The sequence below is a fragment of the Lathamus discolor genome, chromosome 1, assembly GCF_037157495.1.
Source record: "Lathamus discolor isolate bLatDis1 chromosome 1, bLatDis1.hap1, whole genome shotgun sequence".
Lineage (NCBI taxonomy): Eukaryota > Metazoa > Chordata > Aves > Psittaciformes > Psittacidae > Lathamus > Lathamus discolor.
Genome location: NC_088884.1, coordinates 50,211,780 through 50,224,512, shown reverse-complemented (window position 1 = coordinate 50,224,512; position 12,733 = coordinate 50,211,780). Strand labels below are relative to the sequence as shown.

Here is a 12,733-nt window from a genome sequence, read left to right as displayed (position 1 = left end):
AGCTGAGACATTCGGCAAAGAGTACTCTGCATGACTCAGTGGCAGATCTTCATCTCAGAGTTTCGTTATATTAATGCCAGGTTTATTTTTTACACAAACTCATACATATTTATGACTTACATTCTCTTGCATGTTGCTGGGCTTTCTGTAATTCCAGCACCTGTCTCTACAGCTGCTCCAGCAAACCTACACAGCGTACTCTACACTGTGATTCAGTCACTGGAGCAATTCTTTGCTGTTAATAGAGATAATTCTATTATTTCTGTCTTTAATCTGGGTTATCTGGGTGAAGCTGTGCAAATCTTACAACATTCAGGTTCTGTAACACTAGATAGAAGCCATGACTCGGAGCTCTTGTACTTGGTATTAATGCTAGCCATGCAACCTTTATTAGTACACACACTCGTTACTCATGCAAGTAAGTGCACTGACTTGAAAGAGGCTTTCTGTAGCCCAGGAGCTGGCCTCCCGTTGTTAGCTCTTTGTTACAGACGTCATCACAGCGTCAGCCTGGTTCTAAAGTAGCTGAGCAAACACACCCTAACACACACAGGGTGAAGCACTGATGTTCTAGCCAACCTCTTTAGTGCCTTGAATGAAGAACTGGAAAGCTGCTATTTTTCTCTGTAGCGAGAAGGGAATGGGTCAGGAATGATCGATATCTAGTTCAAACATAGACTAAAACCACCCATAGGTTTTGCCTAGCTTCTGAGGGAAGCAGGTGACCTCTTATGTCTTTCAAACCCATGAGGCAGTTCAAGTCTGAACTGAAAGAGGCACAGATGTCTTAAAGGTAGTTACATTTCTTGGGTTTCTGACAAAACTGATGACTGGCTAGAGGTAAAAGATCCACATTTATGCTACTGAAAAAATCAGCGAACCAAGCTGATGTACAGGAGCTCCTGTGCAGCTCTGGACTGAGCACACCACATCCTGTTTCCTGCATGATGGAGGCCCTGACTGGCCTTGAAGAGACAGAAGACGGAGTTTCTATGAAGGTGAAGCTGTAGGATATGTTCTTCATGGGAAACTATATTTCTTTCACTGGTTATAAATCGTGGTTATTACAACCTAATTGATTGCCAATAAATTTACATTAGTAGTAATATTTGACTCTTTTTAATGCATTTCATCACAAGATTCCAATTTCTTTTTACAATTGAGAGGTACCAGTATTTCCTTTTCTATAGGTGTTGTGTTACTCAGAGGATGTTTCGGGTGGAGTGCAAAATTATATGCAGTCTCTCAAGCCTTAGACTAGTGCCCAAGCTACTGGATAATCTTGATTTGCTAACACTAGTTTAAAACCACACTAAATATTTGCGAGGCTAAACACATTTGTTTCCCTTGATAAAGCTGAGGGGGAGCCAAACTGTAAATAATGAAATACCAAGAGTTCAATCTGAACTGTCAAACTCTTTTGAAGGCAAGATAGGTGATGTCATTTTAATACTTAGTCATCACGAATTTTAAAGTATATTCCTACATAAATAGAAAAATCAGAAACAAATACAGATTTTCATATTTTGAGAACTCTGAAAAGCCTTTTATCTGTTATTCATTGGCTATCTTAGTTCTCCTTTGGCTATTGTGGAGCAGATGTGCCCCATATATATGCAGGTGGCAGGCAGGGAGGGACTGGCAGCCGCCTGCCTCAGCAGTGTCTGGCAAGGCCCATGTACCCCCACTATGTGCTGCTAAGCAGCCCTGCCTTCATTTGAAGATGCAGTTGTTCCCAAATCTATACTTTGTAAAGCTTCCAAATTTTGTCATACGCTTTTGTTACTTTGTGTCTTCATAAGTCTACAAAGAGTTGAACAAAATGTTGGTTTCCAATCTTTTCTACCTTTTGGACTATTAACATTTATGTGTCACTTTTTAAATGATTTTTTCTTGACGTACTGTGAGTCTCACTGATGTCTCATCCCAACCATCAAACACTTACTTCTCCATATCACTAGTTTCACCAAGAACTTCTCTTTTATCAGGTGTTTTCAGCTGTTGGTCTCATCATGCTTTTTGGTGCTGCCTGCAAGAATGCTGAGTTTCAATTGTAGTTTCTCAGCAAAATGACTGAGAAAAAAAGCTCTCCATGAATCTGAACTGCACTCTGCTTTTATGTTGGAAACCTTTTTTTGGGATGAGACCATCAATAGCTGAAACATTCCTCTTCAAGGTAGTTTTTCCTTCACGAATTTTAATTTGTCCAGCCATGTTCTTCTTAAATGACAATTCCGAGTAGGCAGTTGATGAAATGCTGCTTTGATTTAGGAATACCCAAATCCATGATATTCCATCAAATACATGCTAATAAGCCACTTACTTAGAGGAACTTAAAAATCCCACATGTATGTTTTCAGTAATGTTATAATTTAGGCTGTATTGCTTAAGAATTTGCTCTTATAATAGCTTTGTTCTTTTTTTGTAGTCATAAATTTACTAACTGTTCATGAAATGTCATCTACTTTACCGTCATTTTAGAATCCAGGCTCCAGGAGGCAGGGTTTCTAAATCATCGAGGACTGAACTGTAGATGATGGCCATATCTTAATCTCTGCGGTGACTCCTTGGCTGCTATTTCATAAATATGCACAGTAGTTATTGTACAAATATTATGAACTATTTCCAAGAGGTAACAAATTTCCTGTGCTTGTGTGAAGTGTTTTAAGATAAAATACTTCTTTTGATCAGTAATTTCCATATGTATCATTTCATGGGGTTTGGGGCAGGGTGTGTGTGTGTGGGTGTGTGTGTGTCTTCATAATTAAACTGTGTGTAAGATGCTAGTTTTCTCCAACACCTCAAACACAGGTTTATTGGAAGAGCTTGGCTGAGGAGATAAAGGGAGTTTATAGAAAATTTTAATCTTTGAAGACAGATGGTTGGCACCTTCTTAATGCTTTTTATTATTTCTCTTTGTCTGTTCCATGGTTTGTGATGTGGATTTTTAACATATTACTTTTACCTGCTAGTTATTATGGTTTTTAACATACAAATAGTTTAAACAAACTGTGTTCAACTGTTTTTCCTAGAGTTTAACTTGACAGGAGAGAGCCTTGGGAAAAGACATGGGTAAATTTGAAAGCTACTTGCTGAAAGTATATGAGCATCATATAGTGACAGTCAAAAATGTACAGTTAAAAAGCTGGGAAAAAAACAAAACCAAATCAAACAAAAATCAAAACCAACAAGAGGCTCATGCCTCTTATAAACAGGATTCTTAAAAGCAACAACTTGAAAAAATGGGATACTTTTCCAGTGCAGCACATCATGACCCAAGGAGCTTGTGACCAAGAGATTTGGGGTTAGGAACTTAACATGACTGAAAATAACCATCCATATAAACACTGGAAACATGTAGGACCATGTAGCCAAGAATCTTTACCAAGTGTGTAGGCCGCAAGTCTAAGTGAGCATACATGCTGTGGGCATACCACGTGCTATTTTCCCTGCCAGTTTGTACCAAGTGATGGGGGTTCCTTGTGGCCCTCAATTATGGAGTAAGAGTGCAAGGGCACTGAATCCTGTGAGCCATGGTCCAGGAATCGTTGCTTTTGTTTGGCTATATGCATAACCATTTTATAAAAAAAAGAGAAAAGCAGTAATCCATCAGAAGGTCTGAAAGGTGCCGGGCCATCCTCAATGCTGCTGGTACAGTGAAAAGATTGATTTCAGTTCTCTACTGAAATAAAGGCATGCTGACTTCTGCAGGTATGCAAGAGGTTGAGGTAGTTCAGACTTTCAGCCTTTGGCTTCTGTTCAGAGGATGAAGTACCTGCTTCCAGCTGGACTTGGGAAAGTCTCTGCCGTGATTGTGGTCTGAAACTTCTGGCTACCAGTGGACTCCACAGGAAGGCAGCTTTTAATCTCCCTGTCACCAAATCCCTCACAGAGTTTATACAGTTGGATGCAATGAAAATTTATAACTTCCATACCTGAGGATATAACCTAATACTCTATCAGCCTGAGATTTCAGTATTAGGGTAGCACGTTATGAATTCATAGGCATTACCATACACACAATAATTAAAACCAAGGACTTCCACTGCAAATGGGACTGATTTAAACTCCCCCTTCACCCTGGATTTCTTCCCCAGGGTGAAGTTTTATGTGCATTCTCTGGCATTGAGTAAAGGCAGTCACATTGCAGTCTTTCCTTTACAGACAGGAATCAATAGGGTCTCTCTCCTCTCCCTGCCTGCCTGTTTAAATTTGTAGGAACTTGATATCTTTAAGCCTTATCTGTCTCTGTTGTACTTGATTGAAATTGGCTGATGGATTCATAAGTTACCAAGGGAATGATGGGTGGACAGGGAGACAGATGCATATGTTCACACAAAAATCCACACAAACAAAGGATCGTGCATTTCCTTGCAAGACTTGTCTAAGAAAATCCTCATCTGATGTAAAACTTTTAACTAGTATCCTCAAATGTCTGTCTTCCTCTGGGCATTTGGGAATGGATAACCTAGGAGAATAAAAAACGTGTTGCAAGGATAGGCTGCTTAAGTTACATGGTTATGGCAAGTTGAGCACTCCAGCAGTTCATCATCTGGGCTGCCACTCACTATTGTTGAAATATCTAGTAAAGAGAGTGAGATATTAAAATCTGGGGTCAGTTTGATTAGATTTAGAGTAAATGTCTGTAGAGTAAATGTACAGCCTTCCTGGATATTTACCTGTACAGCCATACAGACCCAATCAATTCTTATTATTAATCACGTGTGCAAAATTCTGAAACAAACCCAACTGCTGAATTTCAACACCATTCATACTCTGGACACATACATAAATGAAAATGGTTTAATGGATGTGCCAAAGACATCAGTGCTCATCAGCTGAAGCAATCACCAACTGTGTGTGGACTCCTGACCCACCCCAGTTGTGGACTAAATGACTTGGCATGAAGCACACGGGAGCCTGTAGCTGGAGCAAGCCAAGTTCAATCACATAATGTTGCTGTGCCTCAAGCCTTAAGCTGCTGCAGCTGAATCCTTCTCGTCATGTGCGTGTAACTCATGCTAAGTCTGAGGATTTCAGAGTACTTAGAAATGTCAGCCTTTGAGTAGAAAAACATCTTCCATCCTTACAGCACAGCTGGTGCTCTCCCATATTTGTTCTACTCAGCACAATTAGTCATTGAACAGGTTTATTATTTACTCATAACACTTTGTCTTGCATCCAGTATGTAAAAGTTACAGCTATAGAATAGAACAGAGAACTGCAGTGTACTGAATTATGTATTCCAGAAGCTACTGGTATTCTAACAACTCTCTTGCCACATCTCATGTGGGTTTTTGCCTCAGGACCTACAGATCGTAGAATCATAGAACAGTTTGGGTTGGAAGAGACCTTAAATATCATCCAGTTCCAACACCCCTACCGCAGGCAGGGACACCTTCCGCTAGACCAGGTTGCTCAAAGCCCCATCCAACGTGGCCTGGAACACTGCCAGGGATGGGGCAGCCACAGCTTCTCTGGGCAACCTGTGCCAATGCCTTACCACCCTCATAGTGAAGAATTTCTTCCTAATATCTAATCTAAATTTACCGTCTTTCAGTTTAAAGCCCTTCCCCCTTGCCTGTCACTACATGCCCTTGTAAAAAGTCACTCTCAAAGATTTCTTCTAGGTCCCTTTTAGGTACTGGAAGACTGTTATTAGGTCTCCCCTGAGCCTTCTCTTCTCCAGGCTGAGCAAGCCCAACTCTCCCAGCCTGTCTTCATAGGAGAGGTGCTCCAGGCCTCAGATCATCTTTGTGGCTTCCTCTGGACTCACTCTAACAGGTCCACATCCCTCTTGTGTTGCAGGTCCAGAGCTGAATGCTGTACGTCTGGTGGGGCTTCACCAGACAGATTCTTGCTTGGATGAACTGATGTTTTTGAGCTGTACTTCTTTTTTTCTTGTGTGCTTTTTTTTTTTTTTTTTTTTTGAAGGTAGGTGTGTGTTTTTGTGAGCAAATGTTCTTCTCTGACATTTAAAGAACACCTGATGGGTCATGCTACAGGTCACAGCTACAGGTTGAGTGGAGATTCAGAGCAGCCCTGTGGAGAAGGACTAGTGGGTGTTGGTCGATGAGAAAATGAACATGAGCCAGCTTCAGTGTGCGCTCGCAGCCCAGAAAGCCAACCGTATCCTGGGCTGCATCAAAAGGAGTGTCACCAGCAGGTCGAAGGAGGTGATCCTGCCCCTCTACTCTGCTCTTGTGAGACCTCACCTGGAGTATTGTGTGCAGTTCTGGTGTCCTCAACATAAAAAGGACATGGAACTGCTGGAACAAGCCCAGAGGAGGGCCACGAGATCGCCTTTTCAGCTCAGGGCTCGAAGGAATTAGCTTGCTCCTTCAGAATTAGATTTCCAGTTCATTATCCAGATGAGTATGTTTCAGCCATACTCTAACGTGCATTCCTGAGCGCTTTCAATACCTCACGACCAGCAAAGTAACACGGAGCTGCGTTTGCTCTCTGCCTCATGCGGGGGCCTCACCTGCAAGTGTAATCTACCGCTCGCTTCCTTCCCCTGCCCAGGACCCGATTCCGGAGCAACGACTGCAGCGAGGGGCGCTGCAGCTGCGGCGGCGGCCCCTGAGGGCGAGCGGCCGTGCTGCCGGGGACCGTGAACGCGCCTGCTCCCGCACCAGCGGCCTGCGCGGGCTCTGCAGGCCGAGCGGGCAGCTGCCGAGGGCCGGGGGGCAGGCACCGCCGTCTCCGCTCCTTCTTTCGCCACCGGGCGCGTCCCGGGTGGCACAGACACCGGCGGAGAACAGGAGGCGCACTGACAGCCGCGGTGCTGGGCCCGCCGCTCAGGGACGGAGTCTGGCCCGGGCCCCGCGGAGCAGATCGGGGCGCAGACCCTGCGCCGCCAGAGCCACCCCATCCCTATGATGAGCCCCGCCGGGCTGGCCGCCCCGGCCCCTTTTCGCCCGTTTTCCCTTCTCTCGTTCCAGCCCCCGCGGGTGGGTGGTGACAACCCCGGTCCCCCGGGCCCGTCCCTCCCCGGGGCGGGGCGGTGAGGCGAGGCGAGGCGAGGCGGCGCGGCTGCCCCGCCTCCACGGCCGCGGCGGCTGTCACGGGGCGAGCGGGCCGCGCCGGGATCCTGCGGGCCGAGGGCGGTGCTGTGCGGGGCCCCGCAGCTTCCCCTCGGCCTGGCCGCGGCCGCCCGGCGGCATCCGGGCTCCGCCACCATGTTGAGGCGGATTCTGCAGCGGGTAAGGCAGTGAGACCCTCCCCGGTTAGCGGCGGTGAGGGCGGCGTGCCCTGCTCTGCCGTGCCGTGCCGTGCCGTGGCGTGGCGGGGAGGTGCCGCTTCCTGGTGCCGGCAGCGCTCGGGGCTGGGCTCCCCGCGGCGGGGCCGGAGTCACCGGCTCGGAGCGGCTCGTCCGGTCCCGTCCCGTCCTACGGCGCTGCGGAGGGGATAGGCCCGTGGCGGCTGCGGAGGCCGTGGGCTTGCCCGCCGCCTCCTCCTCCCCGCGACGCGGGGGACGGCCCGAGCCCCGACGGGGTGGGCCGGGCCCGCTGTGCGCGTCCCCCGGGCTGGGCGGGGGTGTCGGCAGCGGGTGGGTCCTCGGCGTCGGGCGGGGGGCCTGCCGGTGGGGCGAGGGGCTGCCCTGCCCCGGCGTGGCTCCTCCCTGCAGCGCGGCGGCGTCTCCCCCCGCCACCTTCGCTAGTCGCGGCGGCTCCGGGCTGGCCGCGCTTCGGGCATGTTCAGTGAAGCCCCCCCTGGGGAGATCTGCCGCGGGGACCTGGGGTGATTGCCCCAGGGCCAGCAGGCAAACAAGCTTCCAACGCCGAAAGCCATGCCGGCAGCCACCGGCCAGCGGTGTCCCTTATGTTAGGAACCGGCTTTTCCGGCAGCTCTGCCTGCTGTGTAAAGCCAACTTGTGACGCTCATTTATGAAACCCTTCCATCCCAAATCCTCGCGTATTGCCGCGGCGGTACTAGTCGCCTTGAAGTTCGCTGGTGGCTCGGGTGGAAGACGTCGGGGAGGTGCTGGTAAAGGGAAGGGCAGGTGTCAGTCATCATGGCTCAGGGCTCGGGGAGTCCGTCTCTGGCGCTCGGCTGAAGGATGCACCCAAAAGGGTTGAGTCACGGCGGCGGTGGGAAGGCAGCGCTTCGGATTCCGCACCGTGCCATGCAGAAGGCGCTCACGGGAAGGGGAAACCAGCGTGTTTTATCTGACGTGTCGTTCAAGTGTTTCTTTCAAAGCATGCTGTCCGCGTAGCACGTCTGTGGAAGGGTGTTTTATCGGAAATCGTGGCATGCTTTCTTCACCTGCCATGCAAGGACGCGGTGCTACAAGAATGAGAGTTCACAGAGGGGAAGAAAGTACATCAGTATGCATACCGCGAACTTTCTCAGTGTAAAGCGTGCATCACGTTGTTTTTTGGTCATAGACCCTAAGCAGGTGAAGAGCACTCTTGGTCTGTTTGGAGCTTTGTGTTTACAGGAAGAACTTCCTTCCTGAAGTTTGATGGGAAGCCCTGCTAACAAGCTGGGAAACTTAGTGTGGACCTAATTAAATATTGGCAGCTTTTAACTGGGTGTTTATTGATTCTGAGGAATTACAGGTCATCAAAGAAAGCTTCTTTGATAGAGAAGGAAGCTCGATACAGTGCCAGAGGAAATTTGCCTCTAAATATAATTTCAGCTAAACACTTCCTATAAAAAATTAACGTCAGTGTGAAAGTTTTCATGTGTTAGAAATGGGCATCTTCTCTCAAAAGTTTAAAGAAAAAGATGTTCCCTAGTGGCTCCCCAAAATTACAGGATTACAGTAGAACTAATTGCCAAGAAAGGCAAACCAGACTTCTTCCTGCCCCAAAACAGAGAAATGCCAAGATTTTTAAAGGTGTCAGTTTTAATTGGTGTAAATAACTAAGCTTTTAAGAAAATACCTCTTGCTAAAAGGGCTTTTAGAAATGTGCAACCTCATACATACCTTTCTGATTTACAATCCGTGGTTGGCAAAGTATGAAAAAGACTTCTGATGTATTTTGGTGTTAACAGTGAGCCTTAGCTTGCTGTCAAATCTGTTCATAAAGAGCAAATTAAAAATTATGTATTAAAATCTTTCACGTCTCTGAGGCAATAGCTTGAAGGCCAAGGAACCACCTCTTGGCCTTTTTCTTGGGCATCATTAACGTAAATGGCGAAAGAAACTCACCTTCCAGTCACTGAAACATAGTTTCTTGTACACATGTTGAGCTTATTATTTGATTATAGGTGGTGCTGCCCTTTCTAGGTGGATGGCTAGTCATTATTGGTGATATAACTTGAGTTATGGAAGTATGGTTAAAAACCCCTAATTGTTACATTCCTTTTTTATTTATAACTCAGCTGGCCATCAAGCTACAAAGATACTGTTTGTAGTTCTTGTCTCTTATTTGAAATTCTGAATCCTGAATTTTTAAAACATCAGATATTTTTTTTTTTATACTGCTTCTGTGCCTTGATCACCTTTTTATTTCTTCCACACGTTAATTTGTGTTTTTAAAAGCACCTTCATGGTCACTTTGAATGGCATATTTTCAAAATAGAAAGTATTATATACTTGTCACTACTGAACATTGCTCATTTAGTATTTGAAGTTAGTATCTCCATGCTGTCTTCAGCTAGGTCCTCAGTTTAGGTCCTTTCCCTGCAAGCTGTTTCTAAATGTTATGTGTGTTTTTTGTGTGACATCCTGGGGATCCATCTGTTCTGTACATTTGCACTGTAAAACCCCCATTCATTCATTCTTGCCACTTCTCAGTTCTGCCATGGTTTGTCATGCTGATCTAGAAAAAGGTTGTCTTTCCCAAAAGACACCTTTGTGGAATGTCTGAGACAAAAACTTTACTGCCAGGATATTATGATATTTGTCAGTGTTTTCTTTAGAGAGCTGCCTATTCTTTATTGTGTTCAACTCTGAAGGCCCTTTGTGGCTATTGTGTCACCTCTCCTTTGTTAATCTGCTAGCAGGGCTGTGGCTGTTGCCTCTGATCTGTTAAAGGAGAGTTCACTTCTTATATTTGCAAAATACCAGAGCTTTTTTTAAAAAAAAAAAAAAAAAAAAAAAGAAGGAAAAATGAAAGAAAAGAAATCCTGATTTTTGTAATATGGAGGCATTTATTTTCAGCTGGTGGAAGAAGGATTACTTTGACCTTATGAGCCTTCTTCCCATGGCTGGTATTTTGTAGTGAAGGATTCATCTGTTGGGCCAGTTTGATGCTAGTTTTTGTCTTCAGTCTTTGTGTTAAACTGGCTGTCTGCAACTGTTAGTGACTGCTGTGTTTGGGTGGTAAGGTCCCATTGCTCTGTTTCTAGCAATGCTTGGGTGCTTGGTTGTGAGATCTTGGGGTCTAGGTGGAGAATAAGGCTTTGGAGGCAACTCTGTAGCTTGGGTAGTACAGTCACCTTTTCTCTTACTCCAGACTCAGGAGCGGAGATATTTACTGGCCCAGGATGCATTGCATCTCATGCCTTACCTATAATTTTATAATTGCAGGACTTGCTGGAGAGCTTATTTGCTTGGGTGGATGCTGAACTGCAGCTGTGCTCATGACCTTCCTGTGGGGTTGAAGGGAGCATGTGTACCTCTTCCAAGGTACAAGGCCCTCTTGCCTGTAACTGATGGTGCGATGGGAAAGAAAGGTTTTATGCCTTATGAAGTCAGGAGTCATTTCATTTTACAGAGTCATAAAACAGTGTTGCACTTCTTTAGAATTAAGTAATAGTACTGTTTCACTGTACTCTGTTTCTAGCACTGAGAGTTGTTTGATAACAAGGGCTTTGGCCTTCTTATCTTCCCATTCTTGCATCTTGTCTGTTGCTTCAAGACCTTAATATGTTTGGACCCTCCTGTAGCTTTTAAGTGTGTGGTAGGAAAACTGTATATATCTGGATTTGTTTAGACTTTCTCGAGGCTTAACATATTTTTCAAAGGTTTAAATTAGTCTGAATTTAAAACTGCTGAATAGAGTATCATAACTGAATGGAGCATAGCAATAGACAGATAAATGATGATGCAAAATGACACGGTAGCGATCCATATTTATACTCATTTTAATGCATTAGCTCAACTCATTCATTATATAATTTTCAGAAAATAAGCTGCAATCATTGTCATCCTTTTAGTTGTTAATGATGTTTCATTTTATTAGCTTGCAGATTTGAGAAAACACAGAACATCATGAAGTTTAGCATATTACTTCTACAACTGTAGTGCTAGGAGTAGCAACATGCCTCTCTGCAGAGTAAGCAAATAGAACTGACAACTACAAAAGAAATACACTGAGTGAAAGACTGATTTTGCATCAGTGTTTAAACTGCAGCTATGCCTTTAAGGGTTAAATGTTAATTTTGTAAAGATACATATACAGAAACCTGTGTGAAAATTTACTTTTCCTGTGGAATTCATACCTCATTCTTTTGGTCCCCCGTATAGTCCAACTAAAACCAGAGCATCATTCTGAGCCTTTTCTTAGTTCATGAAGCCTGAGTTGTTCATTGTGGTGTGATTTTTAAAATTATTTTCTTTTTAAATGGAATGTGATATAACAGTGGTCTGGGAGCCAAGCTTCAACATGTTTCTGAACCTATTTCAATGATCAATTAAGAATATTCCCAATCCCCCAATCATTTGGCTGTTGGAGTATGTTTAAACTATGTTACAGCTCTGAAAGATAAATTAATTGCATTTATGGTCTTGTTTTCCATAGCATTCTTTCAAATTGTAATGAATTTTTCTTGCTAGTCTGTATTACTTTGCAAATGGGTGCTATGGGGTGATTCTCCTGATCCTGAAAGTTACTTAATGACCCCTTTCCTTCCCACCCTTCTTCCCTGTGCGTGCCACTCTCCAGGAAATGCCTCCAGCATTGGAACTATGATTTTGCTTTTAAAGAGAGTGCATTGCTTTTTTAAAAGTTAAAAGGGTTTTAGCATGTACTGTATAATAATTTCTGTTATATATGTTGTGTGTTGTAGGATATGCTGTGCGATGCCTTTTAACATGATTATAGCATGTCTGAAGTGTTTCATAATGCAAATACTTTAATAAACTACATACTAATAATACTGTACTTCTAATATAATAGCTTTCATCCTGGAGGTTGTAATAATCTCCAATTTATAGTGCTGGAACTAGCTGAGCTTAATATGCAAATCTCATTGCAAAATGCAGTCAACTCTGAGACAGAATGTGATGGGTGATTAACAATGCATACTAGAGTATAAGAAGTTATAAGGTGAAGAAAATATTGTGTTAATTGTTGCAGAAGGTTCTTAGGTTTGGGATGAATTGATTCATTAGTTATGTATATGCTCAAGTATTGCAAAAGTGGAGGTATATGCTGCCCGTCTAAAGAGATGGTTGGACTGTCTCTTACTGCCATTGTCCAGGCTATTGAGTTTTGTTAAGGTTCTCCCTCTGCTTTTTGTACCTTTCTGTCCAAGGCTACGTAAAGATGCATTCTTAAGTTTTTGGAGCTGAAAAGTGGAACAAAAGGCTTTCTTTTCTTGTAAAGCATTGGTAAAGAAGTTCATATCCATTAATGCTGACACTTCCTCCATTTATAACATGACATTTCTACTCGCAGGTATAGATGCTGGGGCAGAGGGGGGTCCAAGTTCTCAGGCTTTCTAGAATAAAACAGCCACTGTAGCTAACTTCCATACAAAAGCCTTATTATGCTCAGTTTTCTAAAGCCTTTTAAAAAAATTAATCTCAATGAGAAATTGATTCTTATATCGTAAA

The 12,733-nt window shown here is 44.2% G+C and overlaps 1 protein-coding gene across 3 annotated transcripts in view; it reads left to right on the top strand.

Annotated features, from left to right (window-relative positions):
- The first annotated feature begins 7,028 nt into the window (after positions 1-7,028).
- Positions 7,029-12,733, top strand: part of EEA1 (early endosome antigen 1) — a 71,787-nt gene continuing 66,082 nt past the window's right edge. For 2 of the 3 annotated variants that reach the window (XM_065670205.1, XM_065670186.1), the window contains exon 1: positions 7,029-7,205. In XM_065670205.1, coding sequence (XP_065526277.1) covers positions 7,182-7,205 — 24 coding nt within the window. In that variant the 5' untranslated portion in view covers positions 7,029-7,181. Of the gene's footprint in view, positions 7,206-10,542; positions 10,583-12,733 lie in introns of those variants that run through there. The other variant, XM_065670195.1, reaches the window with a different exon arrangement.